Genomic DNA, 22,917 nt, shown 5'->3' on the forward strand with positions numbered 1-22,917 from the left:
ACCTTATATTACAAGATCGAGATGCTTGTTTCAATCCATAAATGAACCGATTAAGCTTGCAAACATTTTGCTTTTGACCTTGTTCAATGAATCCCTCTGGTTGGGTCATGTAGATGGTTTCGTCAAGATTATCATTCAAAGAGTCAGTCTTGACATCCATTTGTCATATCTCATAGTAATAATATGTGGCAATAGATAAGATGATCCAAATAGACTTAATCATAGCAACAGGTGAGAAAGTTTCTTCATAGTCCATTCCCTCAACCTGGATATAACTCTTTGCTACTAGTCTAGCCTTAAAGATTGGCACCTTTCCATCTACACCCAATTTCCTCTTGTAGATCCATTTCAACCTATGCGTTTAACTCCATCAGGTTGATCTACAAGTTCTCAAACAGAATTAGAGTGCATAGACTCTATTTCTTGATCCATGGCATTGATTTGTTCATCTTTGTCATCAACCATTGCCTTCTTGTAAGACGATGGATCCTCAACTTTATCATCTAATATGACGGTTTGAGTTTCTATTAAAACCAAATAGCGAGTAGGTTGGGTTACAATCCTCCCACTACATCGAGGCTCTCTCAACACTTGAGAAGGATGTGTTTGACTAGATGAAGCAATATCAACAACTCTTGTTGAAATGCTCACCTCTTTGACAACTCTTGTTGAAGTTTCAATAGTTTCTCTAGAAATTTCATTTAATACGATTTGCTTCCTTGGATTATGTTCTTTATATTGGGATTGGTATCCTAATTCTCCCGATGGTCTCGTAGTTTGTAAACCTTTTTGTACACACATTGTTATTAATAAAATAAATGTTATTTTAGTTGCATTTACTCACATCCAATAAACTAAGGTCTGTGGTTATTTCATTTAACTTAAGCATGTATATGAGACATACAAGTAGATCATGCTTTAAGTAATAACCTAAATGGTCTGTAGTATAAGGATAAAGAAGGGATACCGTATCCTGGTGACACTACGGATACGACCCGCTTTGTAGATATTTACAAGTGTTATAAAATGCTATAAATGATTTGATCCTGACCATTCATGTGGAGACATGCGAGCGTGGGTGTCCTATACAAAGAGTTTGTATAAGATCGGACCACGAGATGATTAGTCTCTTTATATAACATCGTTGATACTTGAGACTTACATTTCACTAAAATGTCCATAGGTGACATGACCTTAATCCTAAGTGTTTTGGGAACTCCTACCTATAAGGGCGACCCTTTGATTAGTATAGGTGAGAGTGGCCAGATTGCCAACTCAACAAGCCTACCTTTTTGGGGATTCGTCTGATTGGGGAACTGGAAACTCACCTACACAAGACGGAATTCACTCCTTCCCCGAAGTAGGGGTAAGTAGATAAATTGCTCCCTTAAGGACTGATTCTGGGTCTTGAACATAGTGGTCACACCCTCTCTTTGGAAAAGAGGACTCAGTCATAGTAGGACTATGACTTATTGTTCATTAAAGAAATCAATGGTACTTAAGGAGTTAGATGTAACTACAGGGGCAAAACGGTAAATTGGCACAATTGTACTTACGAGCGATTAGTGAAGGGTTATCACACTAGTGATTGATCATATGGACACAAAAATATATCTGTAGTGCGAAGAGTGCAGCTGTCGGTCTTTAGTGGAGTGACCAATAGTTAACGGATGGTGGATCTTGTGACTAAAGAGTTTATCAGTTATTCACGTACCATTGAAGCTTCAGGCTACAGGTCCATGAGGTCCCCATGATAGCTCAATGGGTTCAAGTTGAGAATCAAATTTTGGGTTGATTTGAAGTGTTCAAATTAACAAGAGGAAATTCAATTATATATGATATAATTGGTGTGATGTATTAGATACATTAATTGGAGGAATTAATATAAATGTGATTTATATTAAATACCATAAAATAAAAAAGAAACTATGGTTTACATGTTTCATATGATGAAATATTAAAACTATAGGTTATAAATATAATATGATAATTTGGTTATCATATTTATTTATAATATATTAAGTATATGATGATTAATTCTTTTTCTCTAATAACCGATTGAGTGGGAGGTTATTGAAAATTTTATGGTAACCGTGAGATAAAAAGGAAAATTGTTTTCCAAAATTAGTAGTTAATTCATTCGGAAAAATTCTCACAAGAAAAAGCTATCAAGTAAAAATAGTTTTTATTAAGCGATAGTCGTTGAGAATATACACGATCGCTTAGAGTTGACTATACAATAGTTACTCGTTGATTGTTCCTACACGATCGAGTAGCAAGGTCTATGCGGTAGGCTTCCGTTTTCTAAACAATCGAGTACATCGTCTATGCGATAGACAGTGTTCATATCTCCCACTTACTCAATCGTCTACTCGATCGTATACCTCCTGTCTTCCTCATTCCAAGATCATACAGAGCCCACAAATCCTGGATTCTCACATTGAGAATACGAAGGTAACACTTGTGGTGGTGTTCTACATTCGTTCGTGAATTGAGTTGGACTCGATTGGGTTTGAGGAGCATTCAGACATTCGTGGAGGCTGTGTTCATGTTCATGTTATTAGCTGTTCCGATCGTTGCGTTTGAGTGCATTGTTGGACGCATTGGACACTCATCGAGGGATACTTAAAGAATGGTTCTTCAAAGGTACGCATACTCTATCCCTTGAATATTCTCTTGTAGCATGTTGTAATTTCTATTGATGCATAATATGTTAGTTTTCAGTTAGACTGTAATTATTGTGTTCATTATGAATGGAATTTGGAACAATCCACTTCCGCTGCTCATGGCGATCTCTGTTGTGATTTCCTTCACTCTAATGTGGTTTTCTTCTAAGAAAATAACATTTGTCGATACAAATATTTTGTTTTCTTTTGGATCAAAGAATAGACCACCTCTTGTTTCTTTAGAATAACCTACAAATAGGCATAATCTTGAACGTGGTTCCAATTTCTTTAGATTTTCCATAAGCACATGTGTTGGACATCTCCAAATCCTAAGATGTCGTAAACTATTTTTACGATCTCTCTATAATTCAAAGGTGTTCTAATAACACTCTTTGATGGAACCTGTTTTAAAAGGTAAGTTGTAGTCTCTGCTACATAACCTCAGAACGAGATAGGTAGAGAAGCACAGTTCATCATAGAGTGAACCATGTCCAACAGATTCTATTTGTCTTATCTGATACACCATTTTATTGAGGTGTACTAGGTACTGAGAGTTGATATATGATTCCATGTTCTATCATATAGTTCTGGAATTCAATATCCATATACTCTCCACCTCGATCTGATCGAAGTGTTTTAATCTTTTTACCTAACAAATTTTCAACTTCAGCCTTATACTCCTTGAACTTTTTAAGTGTGTTAGACTTATGTTGCATTAGGTAAACATGCCCATATCTTGAATAATAAACCATAAAAGTGACAAAATATCCAAATCCTCCTCTAGCTTTTACACCCATCAGATAACAAAGATCTGAATGTATAAGCTCCAAGGGTTCTTTGGCTCTATAATCTTTTCCTGTAAAAGGTCATTTTGTTATTTTTCCCTCTAGACAAGATTCACATACAGGCAAAGATTTTTCTTCTAACTCATTTAGAAGTCCATTCTTAACCAACCTATCGATCTTATTAAGATTAATGTGACTAATTTTAGATGCCAAAGATGAGCATTTCTTTAGGAGAAATTTTTCTTTTCTTAGTCTTATTGGTTGCAATGTTGAACATTTCAATATTATGGAGCATTTTAGATACTAATGGCCTTAGTCATATAAGTTGCTTTCATTTGTTGCAGAACAAATATCAATACCATTTTTCGAGACAAACGCTTTATCCCGAATAAAAGATACACTAAAAAATTGTTCCAACAAACATGAAACTGAAATAAAGTTCCTTTCAAAATTAGGAACATAGTAAACATTGTCTAACAACATAAACTTTGAAGAAAAAAAAAACAACTACAATCGGCTAGACAATCTCTTTTATTCTAACTCGTAGAGTCATCTATCCTACTGCCAGCTGTTTCCAGGAATTAGTTTCCTATAAAGAAGTACAAATGTGGTTAGTGTCTCATGAATCAAGTATCCAAGTATGATTATCATTTCCCACCAAACATGTTTCCAGAACCAGTAAATCATATTTACCTTCTTTTTCGTTCTTTTTCTTGACAAAATATTTTGTACAATTCCTTTTCCAATGCCCATTTTGGTTGCAATAATAACAGGTTCCTTTTGCAACCTTGACCTTCTTGCACTTTTGGGCAGCAACAGCAGTGGTATCTTTATTCCTTTTTCCACCATTCTTCTTTTTCCACTTCTTCACACTGGATGAAGAAGAAGGCACATATTTAGTTCCGGAGGTTGAACCTCTAATGAACTTTTTCTTGTTGGAGAAGGCAACATTTGCCTCCCCAGTATTTCTTTTGGCTTTCATTAAAGACTAAAAAATTTGTAGCTCATTAAGGAGGGTGGTGAGATTGTAGTCAATTTTGTTCATAACACAATTCCTACAGAATTGCAGAATGTTATCCGGAAGCAATTGCATGATAAAGCTAACTTGACTGGGCTCATTTATAAGACTTCCATTCATCTCAGCAATATTGAAATGGTTCATCATGTTAAGGACATGTTCCCTAACAGACAATCTTTCAGCTATCCGCGCACTAAAGATGAACTTAAGAGCATCATGCATGGCTTGTGATGAAGGTTTTCCAAACATGTCACGCAATAATTCCATGATCTGGCGTGCAGTGATCATGGTCTCATGGTTTTTGGTCAAGACTTTAGATAAGACCTTTACCTTATCATTTGCCTTGGTCCACCTCTCATAAGCATCACGAAGATGCGTTGTGCTCAAGGGCTGGAGGACATTCCTCTGTAAGAACAAATTTGAGGTCATCTACTACTAAAACCGTATTGATCTTATTTTTTCAAGTTATAATTTTCTCCAGTTAATCTTTTGATGCTAAGCAAAGAAACGATTGAGCTAGACATGCTGATACAAAGAAATTACTTATATTAGACACTTGTGCAAAATTTTATTTTCATTTTAATCCAATCAGTTTAGCAAAAACTAATAATGAACCAATATTATTTATTTTGCAATGATATATTCAATGATTTGAAATAAATGTCACCTCAGGGCGTACAATTATTCCTTATCACTGAAGTGAGACACTCTCAATCAAATATTTTCCTAGAATAACTTCTTATTATTATAATATTTAACTACTATTCATTTGGTCAATAAATCATTAACTGCCATAATACTTTATCGTAAGTGTAACCCTTCTTTTTCAACTCTATAACCTCGCCCTAACCAGTTTGCCTTAGGGAAGAACATGATTGAAACAATTGATTATAGCGATCTTATCCATTTATGGAGTTTGACACGTCTCTTTCCCATGCAAACACCTTCCTAAGGGGGACGCTCCCATGGTGCCATGAGGTCGAACATGGAAGTGACGTTTCAAACCAATGAAGGAGACCGCAGGATGTGTTGATACACGTCCTTCTCCTACTCACTATAGACACTTTTTTCATTCACCTTGATATTGGCCCATGCAAATACCTTTCTAAGGGAGGGTGCACCCAAGGCACCATAAAACCGAACATGAATCTCACCTTGTGAACTTTTAGGGAGAGCATATGTGGAGAAACGACATATCATATACATCTTTTTTCTCCCACTAAGTGTTTTGCAAACGATGTGTTTGCAAAAGATGGGTTTATTAACTTAATAAAATTTGGCTAATAAATTTTTAGCTAAGTCTTTGTTAATTTGCTTAATATAATGCTTATATTGAATATTTTAACAATATGTGATATCATTCATTGAATTCTTTAATAAAATTGATCATTTATTGCATGATTATAGAATATTTACCCAATTCACCTTCCAGGTCGATTTTTAGGTAGAGGTGTTCCATTTTCGTCAGCTTAAAAACCTCAGCCTAGATAGAATATTCCTTAGACAAATGTCCCTTATGGACAATTATTTTATAAATTTAATCTTTTAATCGAAGTTCATGAATAAAAAAATTAACCTATTTCTAATCTCATTAGAAACATGTTTAACATAAGTCTAGGTGAATTAATTTTAAACCATTTAAAATTAATTTTGACCTATGTTTGCATGCAACTATTGATTATAGATTTTAATTCTAATTTTGTTACTTTTATAACTGTTGTAAAACAATGAAAAATAAAATCTATAAGTTTGCAATTAGTGACATTGATTAAAATATAATGCTTATATTAATCTAAGTAATGTCATGCTCAATGCAAATTCATTTTCTATTGTAAATTATAACTCTTATATTAAACAATCATGAAGCATCATCTACCATCGTGCCATTATACATTATAACAATTATGATATTGCTTGATGCATGAACATGTTTCATTTACCATACATCTAAATAATATAACATTTATATTAAGATGCATGAGCATGCTAATTTAATCATACATCCAAAAATATAACATTTATATGTAGATATGATGCATGAACATGTTTATCCTAAGGTGGAATTTTAATCTAAATGGCATACATTATGCACCATTCAACACTAATTTAAATCATACATCTCATGCACAATTAAATTAAACGACAATTAATTTGACCAAATTTTGGCACCCTAGAAAGCAATTAATCAATTAAATTAAGTTACATAAGCACATTAGGGCAAAAGACAACTTCTTCATTAGCTCCTCGCGCGCAGCACAATGCCATCTGATCTTTAGAGCATTGCAATGTTGAGGGGTCAGTGTCACCTCACCTTCGTAGCGTTGCTATGCGATGCTGAAGGCAGAATGCCCCAGATTTTACAATTTTCAGCTTCGAGCATCTTCCTGATCACCTCAGCAACTATTGCTCTTTCAATCGACAAGAATTTATAGACTCAAAGCAAGAAATTAAATGCCCCAAAACACTGGGTCCTTACATTTTAATCAAAATAAAATGCAAATTCTATGTGCCAAAAGTTGTACACATCCAATATTGCAACTGACATTCAAACATTCCAAATGTAGAACATTAAACCCACCTCTTAGCTAGATTTTGTTTCAAAAACCAAACCAAAAATAAAAAAATCCAAGAAAATTGGCTCTGATACCAATTGAAAGGATCAAATCCCGAGTTGAAGCGTGTGAACGCCTTGCATTTCGTTTTTTTCAGTTTAATGAAATAAAATACAGTAGCAAGCATAATAAAATAGATGATAAACATATTTAATTCAACATGCTTTTGAAGAGAATATAAGAGAAGGAAGAACAACATTTTGTTACCTTTATTGATCCCTTTCTCTTCATAAAAAAACCCAAGCTTTTTCTCCGCAACTGATCTCCAACAAACAATGAACACCACCATAAGAGAGACCTCGATATTTTCTTGGAATCTAAGGGTATAAGAGTGGTTTCTAATCCTTGGAGGAGGAATGGTGGGAAGGAGAAAGTGTTGAGAGATTTTTGGGAGAATTTTGGAGGCTAGGTTTTTAGAATGATTTTTTTTCTTTTTTTAGTTTGGGCAAAAGAAACAATTTATATAGAGAAGAGTTTTCCACTTCTCTAAGTATTTCCATATTTTCCCTTACGGCTCAATTAATCAAATAACATTTACTTGATTAATTAGCAAACCTAATAAATAGCTATATATATTAAATCTAATTTAATGTATATAGTTAATTAATTAAATAAACATCATATGTTTATTTTCCTCTGCCTCTCAAAATAACTAATTCCTCATGAATCTGATTCATTAAAAAAGACAATCATTATTTGAATCCTATTCAAATATTTCTCTCTTAATTATAGATCAAATCTATAATTAACTATATCATATTAATCTCATTAATATGCTATTCCATCGATTGATTTGAACAATTCAAAACATTCCTCTTGTATTTCCTTTAGTAAGCTATTGAAGGGACCTTATGGACCTACGGATAGAAGCTCCAATAATATGAGATTAATCAATTAAACTCCTTTAATCCAATTAATCAATATTCATTAACTACTGTGCACTCCAATAAAAACCGATAGTTGCACTCTTCGCACTGTAGATTTATTTTTGTGTCCACGGATATAACCAATCAACAGAGCAATGACCCTTCACAAATGTCCATAACTATAGTTGGGTCAAAATATCGTTTTACCCCTACAGTTACATCTAACTTCTTAAGTACCACTGATTCCTCTAATGAACAAACAATTTATAGTCCAATTATAAATTAACACCTCTCAAGCCAGTGAGAGGTTGAGACCTCATTGTTCAAGACACAGAACCAGCTATTAAGGGAACAATTTATCTACTTTCCCAAGGAATGGGAAGGAATGAATTCCATCTTGTGTAGCTGTGTTCTCAGCTCCCTAATAAGACAAATCTCCAAAATGTAGGCTTATTGAATCGGCTATCATGGTCACTCTCACCCATACAGATTAAAGAACTGCCTCATAAACTGAAGTTCACAACTCACTAAGGATTAATGTCAAGTCTCGTATGGTCAACCTAGTGAAATGTGAGCCTCTTCTAGTAACAGTGTTATATAGAGAGTTTATTCATTTTGTGGTCCGGTCTTATATAAACTCTTTGTATAACATACCCTCTTTGTAAGACAACAATCCCAACAAAGTAATCTTACTACTGGAACCACCTTTGTGTCAGACAATAAAATTTAAGAATAATTTGATGATTCTAAGGCTATATGCATCGAAGTGCTTGAGGCTATGGGAGGTTATCTTTATTATGTTTGGAGCATGTTATGAGAGCATGAATTAAATTTTTATATGATACGCTAAGAGGTTGTTTGAGCATGAAGTTACATTTGCATGATTGTGGAACCCTTTTTATGATGCATGTTATTTATGTTAGTGATAATTACCCCTGACCCATAGTCATGTACCCACCAGAGGGTTGTGTCTCCTTCGAGATTCACCAGAGGTTGTGATTTCCTTCAGGACTTCACCAGAGGTTAGTGATCTTCTTTCGGATTTCACCAGAGGTTAGTGTTTCCTTCAGGACTCACTAGGGGTTTTTGTCTCCTTCAAGATTCACCAAAGATTGAGATTTCCTTTGGGACTTCACCAAAGGTTAGTGATATCCTTTAGGTTTTCACTAAAGGTTTGTGGGTACATCTCATCTACAGTAGGGCGGGTTCAATTATCCACTAGATGGTCATCCATGAAAAGTAGTGGTTTATGCATGTCCCACTAGAAAGTAGCATTTATTGGACATCGATGCTTAGCCTGACCCCCGTAGTGGGGTTACTTACTGAGTATTTTATACTCATTCTTTCTCATGTTTCCTTTTCAAGTAAAGGTAAGAACACACCGGTGCATGAAAAGCAAATCCGTGATCGAGTCATTGGGACCAGTCAATGCTTATGCCTATCTTTTTCTATAAAAGGAAATGGAAATACTTGGAGAAGGGTTTAATTCTTCTCCATATAAATATATCCATACAACCCATCTAGGGCAAGGATTTTCATTTGTGCAAAATTACCTAGCCTCCACATAAAAAATCCTCTCTACTCTCACACCATTTCCTCTCTAACTCTTCCTCTTTCAAGTATTGGAGGCCACTCACCTAATCCTTGAAATTCTAGATAACAACAAGGTTATTCTTATGGTTGTGTCCTTGATCGTGAAGAGGTGTTCGTGATAAAAAAAAATATTTTGAGAAGTTTGGGAATCTACAAAGATGATCTACGTTTTTCCCTTTTTTCCATCTTCAATAGCATGCTGAATATAATGTTTGTTTTTGTATGGATTGCTGTGATTTTGTTTCGTTTAAATGGAAAAACTTAATGCAAAGCGATCTCACGCTTCTACACAAACTCGATTCCCTTCAATTAGTATAAGTGTCAATGCTTACACTTCTGTTTTTCGCATTTTAGAACAAAAATATGTGTAGAAAGGTGGGTTTTAATCTGCATTTTGAATGTGAGGTTTGCAATATTGGATGTTTACATTTTTTTTTTTGCACTTAGCTTTACGCTTTAACTTGATTAAAATGTAAGGGCTCATTTTTTTTTGGGACATTTAAGTTCTGCTATCGAGTCTGTAAGTCCATGTCGATCGAGGAGCAAGAGTTGCTAAAGAGATCAGTGAAAAACAGAGGTTTTCGGTCCAAGTTCGAAGCAAAACACAGCAAAAAGGAGGTTTCTGGACTGCAGCATCGCGACGCTACGAGGCCTGGCAAGATGGACAATATCCATAGCTTTGCAACGCTACCTCCCAGCGTTACAATGCTCTGAACTTACAGGCGTGTGCGAGGAGTCTGGCGATCGTGAGTCTGAGCCTCCTCTCCGATGTTTGCAGTAGATTTCCTTGTTTTATGCAATTTTAATTAATTTTTTTAATTGAATTAATGTAAATTAGTTATATTAATTTAATTAATTTTTAGGGTGCTAAAATTTGGTCCAACATTTGCTGTTTACTTTATTATGTATTTGATATATGTATAAATTAATGGATGAATTTATATTACATAATGTATGTCATATAGATTTAAAATCCCACCTTAGGATAACATTTTCATGCATCATATTTAATATAAGTGTTATATTATTTATAATTGCATGATTTTATTAGCGTGTCGATGCATCATAATATAAGTATTATATTATTTTGATGTATGTTTCATTAAGCATGATCATGCATCATACAATGTTATAAATGTTATAATGTGTGACGGAATGATGAACATATATATTTAATCTTCATGGATGTTGAATATAAATGTTATATTTTTCCAATGAAAATGAACCTTGTATTGAGCATGACACTACTTAGATAAATATAATTGTTCTATTTGATCAACGTCATTAGATGCAAATTATAGGTTTTAATATGTCATTAAAATATAATTGTTATATGTTTAATGGAGTAGATTAAAATCTATAATAAAAAAATTGCATGCAAACATAGGTCCAACTTAATTTTAAATGGTTTAAAATTAATTCACCTAGACTTATGTTGAAAGATTTTCTAATGAGATTAGAAATAGGTTAATCTTTTAATTTGTTTTAATAAGATTAAAACGAAGTCCGTAAAAGATTAAATTTATTAAATAATTGCCCAAAAGGGACCTTTATCTTAGGAATGTTCTGTCTAGGTTGAGGTATTTAAGTTGATAGAAATGGAACACCTCTACCTGGGATCGATCTATAAGGTGAATTGAACAAATATTTTATAAGCATGTAATAAATTATTAGATTTATTAAAGAGTTTAACAAATAAAATCACATATTATTAATATTTTCAATATAAATGTTATATTGAGCAAATTAACAGAAGACTTGGTTAAAATTAATTAGCCAAATTTTTCTAAGTTAATAAATCCATTTTTGCAAAACACTTAGTGGGAGGAAAAAGATGTATGTGATATGTCATTTTTCCACCCACGTTCTCCCTAAAAGTTTAAAATGTGAGATTCATGTTCGGCCTCATAATGCCCTGGGCAGACCTTCCCTAGGGAAGGTATTTGCACGGGTTAATATAGAGGTGAATGGATAAAGTGTTTATAGTAAGTGGGAGAAGGATGTGTATCAACACATCCTGTGGTCTCCTTTATTACTTTGGAATGTCATTTCCATAATCGGTCTCGTGGCGCCATGGGAGTGTCCCCCTTAGGAAGGTGTTTGCATGGGAAAGAGACATAACAAACTCTAGAAATGGATAAGAACACTATAATCAATTACACCAATTATGTTCTCCTTGAGGAAAACTGATTGGGGTAGGGTTATAAGATTGAAAATTAAGGGTTACATTTACAAGAAAACATTAAGGTAGTTAATGGTTTTTGGATCAAATTAATGATAATTAAATATTATAGGAATTAGAGTTATTCTTGTATAATATTTGATCGAGAATGTCTCAATTTAGTGAAGAAGTAACTGTTTGCCCTGAGGTGGCATTTATTTTAAATCACTGTAGTATGATTGCAAAATAAAATGATGTTGGGTTCATTACTGTTTTGCTAACCTAATTGGATCAAAATGAATTTTTGCATAAGTGTCTAAAATAAGTTATCTATTTTGTATAAGCCAAATGACTAGCACAATAATATATTTGCTTGGCACCGATAAACTAAATGGCGATAATTACGTGACATGAAAGAATACGATTAATACGATTTTGGTAATAAACTACCTAAAATTCGTCCTAGTGGAGGAATGTCCTCTAATTTCTAGGCCTAATGCTTCATAAAATGTTTGTGAAGCCTAGACAGGTGAACCAAGGCCAACGACAAGACCAAAGTTTACATTTTGGCAAGCTTATATGAAGTTTTAGCCAAAAAACACAAGCTTATGGTCTCAGCTCGAGAAATCATGGAATCATTGCATGGGATGTTTGGCCAACCGACCACGCATCTTAGGTATTGTGCTCTAAAGAATATCTTTAATGCCCGCGTGAATGAGGGATCATCCATTATGGAGCATGTCCTTAATATGATGGTTCACTTCAATGTGGTTGATATGAATGGGGCTATCATAGATGAGGCCAGCCAAATAAGCTTTATTCTAGAAACTTTTCTGAATAGTTACCTCTAATTCCATAGCAACACAGTGACGAATAAGATTCAATACAATCTTACCACACTTTTAAATGAATTACAGACTTACGAGTCCTTGATGAAAGCCAAAGGACAAACTGGGGAGGAAAATGTTGCCAGTTCCTCGAAAAACTTCCACAGGGGTTTTACCTCTAGGATTAAGTTTGCACCTTCTTCCTCAAACCCCAAAAAGTAGAAGAAGTAGAATGGTGGTAAAGGAAAGAATAAAGCTAATCCACTTGTTGTTACCCAAAAGGGTAAGAAGTTCAAGGCTACAAAGGGAACCTGTTTCCATTGCAATCAATATAGACACTGGAGACGAAACTGCCCAACCTACTTGCCCAAAAAAAAGAAGGAAAATGAAGGTAAATATGATTTACTTGTTCTAGAAACGTGTTTAGTGGAGCATGATAATAATGTTTGGATACTTGATTCAGGAGCCACTAGTCATGTTTGTACCTCTTTGCAGGAAAATAGTTCCTGGAAGCAGCTTAAGGTTGGGGAGATGACTCTTTGGGTAGGAATGAGCGAGATCATCTTGGCAGTTGCAGTAAGGAGCATTAAGTTATTTTTTTATTCTAAGTTCATTTTGTTAGACAATGTTTACTTTTTCCTAATTTCGAAAGGAACTTAATTTCAATTTCTTGTTTGTTGGAACACTGTTATAATATATTGTTTATTCGTGATAAAGCGTTTGTCTCGAAAAAATGATGTTGATATATGTTCTATAACAAATGAAAATAACTTGTATGTACTAAGGCCATTAATATCTAAAATGCTCCATAATATTGAAATGTTCAACATTGCAACTACACAAAACAAAAGAAGGAAAGTTTCTCCAAAAGAAAAAGTTCATCTTTGGCATCTAAGACTAGGTCACATTTGAAGGGATGGTGAAGTTCTGTAGTGGAAGCGGTTATCGTTCCCAATTTTAATTTTACACAGAACAAAATTTTACATAACAAAATTATGCAAATTACATAAATTTTACAACATGCAATTGAAGAGGGAAAAGGGTTAGGGCTTCAAAAAAACTTACCTTTGAAGAACTGTTCTTCACGAATTTCCTCTTCTCCAATCACGAACCTTCTTGGAAACACGATCTCTAAAAAAAAGACAAACCAAAATGGTCACCACTACAAGAGTTACCTCTGTATTCTCCTTAGAATGGAAATTTTCAAGAGTTATGTGGACTCTGAGATTTTGGAAGAGTGAGAGAGATTTTAGAGAGAGAGTAATTTTTTTTCTATGTATTCTTATGAGAAAACAGAGAGATCCCACACAATTCTGTAAAATCTTTTGTAAAGAAGATGAAGACCACACTCCACCAAAAACCACCATCAGCATGATTAAAATTAAGAGAAAAAAGTGGGAAGGAGTTACAACCCCCTCCCAAATTAATTTCAAAAACTAATTTTAAAAAATTAATAAATTATTTTAATAAATTAGATTATATATTGATAACGGGCAGAAATGCACATTATTACAGTGCTAAGTTATTAAACAATGCAGGTTTGCGTTGATAAAAATATATAAGATTGTGTCCAAAAAGCATTAAGTTCATAATATTGCGGTTGTATGCATCCATCGCATCAAAATAGCTAACTTGTGTATTCTTATGCAAAATATGAGTTGACGCAAGGCGAAAAATGCGATCCAAAGAAATCAACGGTCGAGCGTATCAAAAGATTGCATTATTGCAAGGCTATGCGGTCATTTGCGCTCGCAAATATCTGCTCAAAAAGGTCGTCGCATAGAGCCGGCGTAACTTGGTGGGCGCATCCGGGTGAAAAGCGTAATAAATCATGATGGGACAGAAAGCTGATAACGGTCGATTCCAAATTAAGTTGACAAGCCGTTAATGAACTACTGTAGCAAATACACTCAACTTTTCGGTGACAAATATTCGGCGCGTCAGACAGAGAATTACTACCATCCCATCAGTGCAATCATAAGAGAGAAGAAGCCTTTCACCCTGAAGCTTTATAAATACCAGAGGCCACCTTCAGTAGGAGTTCGCACAGTCAGATAATTTTCTCCATAGTTAGAACTAGCCTTGTTCTTAGTTTTTCATTTATTTAGAAGACGGAAGTGAGGGAAGTGAGATTATATCGAGCGATCGTTCCAGTGAACTTAGAAGAGTGTTGGAAGCGTCAAGATCAGAGAGAGGGCCAACTTCTGCGAAGCAAGAACATCTTTTGAGCAGAATAATAGTGTAAAAGTCTTGGGAAGTAAGCAATTGCTACCAGACTCTCTATCTTTATCTTCCATTGTCATTTTATACTCTGAACTTATCTATAGAAATGGAATTTACATCTTTATATCTGTTTACTCTCTGTACATTACGCATGAGCAGCTAAATCTGTCGAATAGGTTGAGAAGCACTTAGCTAGCATAACTGGGGATCTTCATTCTATGCGATTATCTTGTATTATGTATGCGTCATTCGTCCATTAGAGATACTCGGGAGGGTAGTCTAAGGATAGAATCTAGGCTTGAAAAAGTCAGGTTAGAATCTAGGCTCGGGAGAGTCAGATTAGAAACGCATAATCAAGAGATAGAAGCTTAGGAATAAGCGTTGTTTGCTATTAACGCATCGCATGCATCCTAGAGATAGGTTATGATTGTATGCGGTCACCTTGTCTTTGTGTGCATCTTGCATCATCGCATAGGCAAGAAGTAGAGACTTAGAAATAAGCTCTATGGACATTATCGCATTCATCACATGCGTCCTAGAATTAGGAGTTACCGCATTTGCATTGGAAAATGATTTGCTATCGAATGAGTGTAGCATGATCGCATAGTTTGAACGTATCCTCGGGGAACGCTAGCTAAAGACCTTCTCAAACCGTTCCTCCGCATACTCGGTGTATATGTCGCATAATCAATCTTTTCTCAAATCCGCCGCATACATTTTATATCTCAAACAACAAACCAACCAATCGTTAATTTATTTGTTACCGCAAAGCTATCTTAAGAATTATCACCACATATTGTTTTCCTTAGTACCTGAGTTCGACCCTTTTTATACTTGGATTATGCCGAGAAAACTTGTTGCATGATGCATTTCCTATCACCGCAATTCTTTCATTAATTCACCGCATAAAATAGCGCATCATATATATATATGATAACTACCTTATCATATAATATATATTAAACTATATGTTATATCAAATATAACTCATAACCTATAGTTTTAATATTGTATCAAATACAATATAACCTATAGTTTTATTTCTCTCAATAATGTATGGTATTTAGTATAAATCACATTTATACTAAATTCAATAATATGAATCTCATCCATATAATTAGTATTTGAATCATATTCAAATATTTAATTCGTCTCAAAATAAACTTTATATTATAACGTATCAAATACATTATATTAATCATATCACATATCACATATAATTAACTTATTATTCAAATATGAAGAATGGGTGCATCCTATGCAATGAGTTTGCATAAGATCGGACTAAGAAATAAGTCACTCTTATTTTATAATGTTGTTTACTGTTTAAGACTGACTATTTCGCTTAGATGACCTAGGTAACTCGATCTTAATCCTAAGCTAACTATGAACTTCTATTTATTCAGGATTATCCTTAGATTTGCATAGGTGAGGGTTTGCTTAACAGCATCGACTCAATAAGCCTCCCATTTCAGGGTTAAGACGGGGTAGATAGCTAGGGACATAAGGTGCAAGATGGAATTTATGCCTACCCGATTTAGGGATAAGAGGAAGGTTGTTCTCTTAAATGCTAAATCTAGGTCTTGAACAAGGGGTCCCATCCTCTCATTGGCTTGAGAGGGACCTGGTTTAGTGATTGGATCATAAACCAATTGTTCATTAGAGGATTAGTGGAACTTAAGGAGCAAGATGTAATTTTAGGAGTAAAACAACATTTGACCCAACCGTTATCACGAGCAACCTTTGAATGGTCGATTTACTGATTATGGTTAAATCAAGTGGACACAAATATATCTACAATGAAGAGAGTACAACTATCGAGCTATAGTGGTGTAACTCGGTGGTTAACGAATATTGATTAATTCAGTCTAAGGAGTTTTAGTCAATTAATCTCAAATCGTTGGAGCTCATGATCTGTAGGTCATAAGGTCCCTCTACTACCTCGTAAAACATGAACACCTTGGATTAGTGAATTGAATAATTTTGAAATGTTCAAAATCAAAACTAAGTTTTCAATTTGAAGTGTTCAAATTGCAAATTAGGGTTTGAATTTGAAACGTTCAATTTCAAATTAGGGTTTGCATAATTATATTCGATATAATTAACATTCAATTTATCGAAAATAAACAAAATTGGAGAGTTTAAAACATTTAAATATTGATTACATGAATAGGATTTATGTATACAATTAGGTGTTTGATTAATTTAATATTTGATATTAAATTTTTTTAAATAATTAAAAATAAAATCAATTTTCAATTTTCAATTTTCAATTCAATTTTAGAAATTTAATTTTGAATTTCATTTAATTTGAATTAAATAAAAGGAAATTGAAAATCAATTTGTGATCTAGTGAAGAAATCCACAAAATTAGAGTTGCTTGGTGGCATTATCTAATTAAAACACTTATCCCACTTTCTTAATTCCAATTGAAGTGTCAAATGCATACCTTATTCAATGCTTGCATGTAAGAGTTAAAAGCGTGGAATTTTCAGAGTGAAAAAAGATGGAGGTTGGAATTTAGAGGAATTCTATAGCTCTCTCTCTCCATCTCAAACCCTCCCATTTCCTTACTTAATTCACTTCAAATTAGAGTTACACCACTCAAATTCAAGGCTAAGAATAGCAGAGAAGACCTCTTGATGGTTCACTGAGATGTTGAAGCTAAGAATTCGTGGAGAGCAGCTTGGATTTGGAGGATTCTTCAAAGGTATGATATTCTTAAAAACCCTCTTCTGAAAAATTTGATTTTTCATGCTTTAGAACTCAAACTAAATGCAATTAGAGTGCATATTGATTCTGTTTGCTAACATTGCACAATTATACATTTCATCAGATAGGTGACTTGACCTTAATCTGAGTGAGTTGTAAATACCTATTTATAAAGGTAATCCTTTTATCTATATGGGTGAGAATGGAGAGAATTTCTCCATTAAACTTTGTTTGATTAAGATTCAGTAAATTGAGATTTTGAATCTGTTGTGATTTGATTATTCGTTTTTGTGTTAACCGACTCAACAAGTCTACCATAAACTGGGAACACAACTATACAAGATGAAATTTACTTCTTCCCGATCTTAGAAAAAAGAGATAAATTGCTCCCTTAATAGCTGATTTCGGATTTTGAATAATGAGGCCTCAACCTCTCACTGGCCCGAAAGGTGTTATTTTATAGTTGAACTATAAACTATTTGTCCACTAGAGGAATCAGTGGTATTTAAAGAGTTAGATGTAACTACAAGGATAAAATGGTAATTTAACCCATTGTAGTTATGATCGATTTTTGAAGGGTCAACTTACTATTGATTGGTTATATCCATGGACACATAAATATATCTATTGTACAAAAAGTGCAACTATTGGTCTTTAGTAGAGTGACCGGTAGTTAATGAATATTGATTTATTTAATTAAATAGCTTAATTAATTAATCTCATATCATTGGAGCTTCTAATCTGTAGGTCCATAAGACCCTCTTGTTAGTTCACTAAAGGATAATTATGAGAAATTATTTGAATTTTTCAAATCAACTGAGAGAATTTTATATTAATGATAATAATATATAATTGTTAATTCTAGATTTGATCTATAATCCAAATTATGTAAGAGAGATATATTTGAATGAGATTCAAACAATAAAGTCAAGTGAATTAGATTCATGAAGAATTAATTAATTTTAATGTTAAAGAGGCGGATACGTATAAATATATGATGTTTATATGTTAATTAATAAATTATATATTAAATAAGATTTAATGTATAATAATTAGTGTGCCAACCAGTTAAATAAGGGTTATTTACTTAATTAGCACTAAGGGTATAAAAGGAAATACTTGGAGGAGGGTTTAACCCTTCTCCATATAAATATATCCTTATAGCCCATTTAGGGCGAGGATTTTCATTTGTACAAAATTACCTAGCCTCCACACCTAAAATCCTCACTACTCTCACACCACTTTCTCTCTAACTCTTCCTCTTCCAAGTATTGGAGACCACTCATCCAGTCCTTAAAATCCTAGAGAATAACAAGGTTATTCTTATGGTGGTTTCCTTGATCATGAAGAGGTGTTCATGATCAAAGAAAGAGGATTTTTCGAGAAGTTTGGAATTCTACAAAGGTGAGCTAAGTTTTTCCATTTTCTCCATCTTCAATAGCATGTTAAATATAATGTTTATTCTCCATTGTTAATATGGACTGTTGTGATTTGGTTTCTTTAAAATGAAAAACCCGAATGCAAAGTGATCTCACACTTCCACAGGAATTCGATTCCCTTCAGTGAATTCTCTTTGTCTGCAGATAACCGTCTCCTTTATCAAGGACGTTTATGCGTACCTGTAGACAGTGACCTCAGGAATGAATTATTATCAGAATCTCATAGCTCCCCATTTATGATACATCCTGCTAGTACCAAGATGTATAAGGACTTGAAACGTTGTTATTGGTGGAATGACATGAAAAGAGAGATAGCAGAGTTCGTTAGTACGTGCTTAGTGTGTCAGCAAGTGAAAGCCCCAAGGCAGAAGCCAACAAGCTTGTTGCAGACCTTGAGCATACCAGAATGGAACTGAGAGAATGTGTTTATGAATTTCATCGTGGGGTTGCCCTAAAGAGAAAAGGGTTTTACTATAATTTGAGTTGTAGTAAACAGACTCACTAAGTTAGTGCATTTTATTCCGATAATGTCTACTTTTATGGTGAATAAGTGGGCGTAGTTATACATGAAAGAGGAGATTTCATGGGGTGTCTGTATCTATTGTGTCTAACAGAGACCCTCGCTTTACATGTAGTTTTTGGAAGAGTCCAGCCAGGTTGGGTAAGACTGATGGTCAAAGGGAGTGCTTGAACTAGACATTGGAGGATATGTAGTGCGTTTGTGCGTTAGAGTTTTCAGGGAGTTAGGACTCTCACCAGCATTTGATGAAGTTTGCATATAATAACAGTTATCAGGCTACCATTGGTATGTCGCCATTTGAGGCCCTATATGGAAAGAGTTGCAGGTCTCCCGTATGCTGGGATGAGGTTGGTGAGCGAAAGTTGCTAGGACCTGAGCTAAGACATACCATGAATGAGGCAATACAGAAGATCCGAGCATGTATGCAAATAGTTCAAAGCAGACATAAAAGTTACTCCGATGTTAGCCGTAAAGACCTGAAATTTGAAACTGGTGACAAAGTGTTTTTGAAAGTAGCAACTGTGAAAGGTGTTCTAAGGTTTGGTAGGAAGGGGAAACTAAGTCCACAATTTATTGGACATTTCGAGGTATTGGAGCGAATTTGGCCCTATAGCTTATCGATTGGCGTTGCCACCATCTCTATCTTCGATTCACAGTGTTTTCCATGTTTCGTTGTTGAGGAAGTATGTGATGGATTCATCCCATGTGGTGGACTTTGAACCATTACAATTAAATGAGAACTTAAGTTATAAGGAAAAGCCTATTCAAACTTTTGTTAGGGAGGTGAAGACCTTATGCAACAGGGAGATATCACTTGTGAAAGTTTTGTGGCAAAATCACCAATTCGAGGAAGCAACATAGGAACGAGAGGATGATATGAGAACCCAATACCTAGAGCTTTTTCAGGAATAAACTTTCGAGGAAGAACATCCTACTTTTTTTAAATAATATTTTAAGGTTATTTTGAATTTTGAGGTTAAATTGGATTATTATGCATTAATAATTCATTTTTTTTAAAAAAAAGATTTGGGATTTGGAAATTTGAGAAGATATTTAGAATTTAAAAAAGTAAAAAGATTTTTTCGTCGCTCGACTTCAGTTCTCCAGCCGCCTCTCTTTCGCTCCCTGTCACAGCCTAACAGCGAGCGCGATTCCAGTCGAGGACACTTGCACCAACCGCCTCTCCTTCCTTCGCCGCCACAACCTAGTCGCAATCTCTCCCTCTTATCCATCATCAGATCGCGTCGTTTGCCAGTCGCACCCCCTCACTCTGCCGCACCTGTTTCATCATCGTCTGCTTGCACGCCACAGCTGCCACCGCCCTACCCTTTGTGCCCTGCCACTGGGGGTTCTTATTTGGGTAAGATTTTTTCCCATCTTAAATGGATTCTTAAAGATTCTTGAAAACCCATCAGCTTTTGGGCCTCAGTTGGTTGTTATTCATTGCGTTTCACTTGTAGATTGAAGTTTGGGAACATTTTTGGTAATTGTCCAGCTTGTTCGGGGTCGATTTCGATAAGATTTTGTACTTGTGTAGGGTTTCCCTTGAATGCCAATTAAATTGTTGGTTCTGACTAATGTTTACCCATTATGTTTGAGTTGTAGATCCGAGTTTTGGAGGAATTTGGGGTCAAAAGTGTGCTACCTGCATTTGCAAAAGTTTGATTTTGGTAGTTTTGGCATAGTTTTGGTAAGTGGTTGAGTTGGTTTCCTTTTTGGGTTAGGGGTAATTGTTGAAAATTAAGTTAATAAACTTTGGCTCTATTTATATTCAGGTTAGGCAATTAAATTGAATTTTGGAACTGATTTTAGACGAAGCCACTTTTTCGGTAAATTAAAGACATTTGGATAATTGTGGTTAAATTGGAATTAAACCCCAAAGGTTTAATTTAATTTTTTGTTTGACTTAATTATTCTAGGTCTTGATTTAATGTTGTGTTCGGCAAAGAGAAGTTAAGTTTGTTTGAGTTTGTTTTTGAACCTAAATTCTAAGGTAAGTAACTTACTACTAGAACCGCCTTTGTGCCAGGCGATAAAATTTAAGAATAATTTGATGATTCTAAGACTGTATGCATCAAGATACTTGAGGATATATGAGGTTATCTTTATTATATTTGAAGCATGTTATGAGTACGAGCATGAATTAAATTTTTATATGATATGCTAAGAGGTTGTATGAGCATGAAGTTATATTTGCATGATTGTGGGACCTTGCTTTATGATGTATGCTATTTATGTTAGTGATAATTACCTTCGACCCATAGTCATGTACCCACCAGAGGGTTGTGTCTCTTTCAGGATTCACTAGAGGTTGTGATTTCCTTTGGGACTTCACCAGAGGTTAATGATCTCCTTCGAGATTTCACTAGAGGTTAGTGTTTCCTTCGGGGCTTTCCAAAGGTTTGTGTCCCCTTCGAGATTCACCAGAGGTTGTGATTTCCTTCGGGACTTCACCATAGGTTAGTGATCTTCTTCGAGTTTCACCAGAGGTTTGTGGGTACATCTCACCTACGATAAGGTGGGTTCAATTGTCCACTAGATGGCCATCCACGAAAAGTAGAGGTTTATGCATGTCCCACTAGAAAGTAGCATTTATTGGATATAGATGTTTAGCCTAACCCTGGTAGTAGAGTTACTTACTGAGTATTTTATACTCGTTCTATCTTATGTTTCCTTTTCAGGTAAAGGTAACAACACGCTAGCGCATGACAAGCAGAATCCGTGATCAAACCACTGGGACCAGTCAATGTTTCTGCCTATCTTTTTCTATATCTTCATGATTTTAAATTAGTTAATTGTTAAATTTAGAGGTCTTTTAGTTTTATTTTCTTGTTGCACATCGGGTGTTTTGGATGATGTTTTATTGTGATGTTTACTTTATTTCATTTTTTTAAGTTACCCTGTTAAATGAATTTCATTTAATTACTTTTAGTAAAGTCTTAATATTTGTCTTTTATCAAATCATGGAAAGTGTCGTTTTGAAATGTATGCATGCATGTCTTTAGTAATTACCTAGTTTAAGACCTAGGGAGTCGGGTTGTTACGTCTTCTAGGTCACACCCAACCTTCTAAGACACATTCTAAATAGATTGTTACTACATGCATGCTGAAAACTCCATTAAACTTCAGGGAAACTAGATCTCAGAGCATTAATTTAAGTTTCATTTGAACATTTAGAAAAGAAACCGAAAATCATGAGAAATATAACAAAACGCCTTCCTTACACGTGAGACCTTTTTCTTTTAATCCTAAAATATAAGCTTCTTTAATTTCACCGTAATTAAAGCTTGCAAGTTACAAATTTGGATTTTGTTCGTCCATACGAATCTTCAGCTGTGCCCAATTTTTTTAATCTTAAATTTGGATCTCATTTTTCAAATCTCATATTATCTTCCAATCTTTTCATTTCAAATAGTTTTAACTTACCTTTTCAAATTTTTTATTTGACTTTTTATATTTATCTTATTATTTTCGAGTTTTAGTTTTTTCTTTTAC

At 34.4% G+C, this 22,917-nt stretch overlaps 1 protein-coding gene and 1 long non-coding RNA gene across 6 annotated transcripts; both read left to right on the forward strand.

Annotated features, from left to right (window-relative positions):
• Positions 1–19,709: 19,709 nt before the first annotated feature.
• Positions 19,710–20,141, forward strand: LOC120067516. Its single transcript, XM_039019066.1, has one exon. The coding sequence runs from the start codon at positions 19,710–19,712 to the stop codon at positions 20,139–20,141; it is 432 nt and encodes a 143-aa protein (XP_038874994.1).
• Positions 20,142–20,462: 321 nt separating this feature from the next.
• LOC120067362 lies at positions 20,463–22,383 on the forward strand. 5 transcript variants are annotated; one of them, XR_005478976.1, is made up of 5 exons: positions 20,466–20,782; positions 21,028–21,112; positions 21,198–21,251; positions 21,342–21,415; positions 21,721–22,383. It is a non-coding gene; the product is annotated as an uncharacterized LOC120067362 (long non-coding RNA). The 5 variants fall into 5 exon arrangements; XR_005478974.1 differs by having other exon boundaries at positions 20,463–20,782; positions 21,198–21,415; XR_005478977.1 differs by lacking the exon at positions 21,198–21,251 and having other exon boundaries at positions 20,468–20,782.
• The last annotated feature ends 534 nt before the right edge of the window (positions 22,384–22,917 follow it).

This window comes from Benincasa hispida, chromosome 12 (genome assembly GCF_009727055.1).
Source record: "Benincasa hispida cultivar B227 chromosome 12, ASM972705v1, whole genome shotgun sequence".
Classification (NCBI taxonomy): domain Eukaryota; kingdom Viridiplantae; phylum Streptophyta; class Magnoliopsida; order Cucurbitales; family Cucurbitaceae; genus Benincasa; species Benincasa hispida.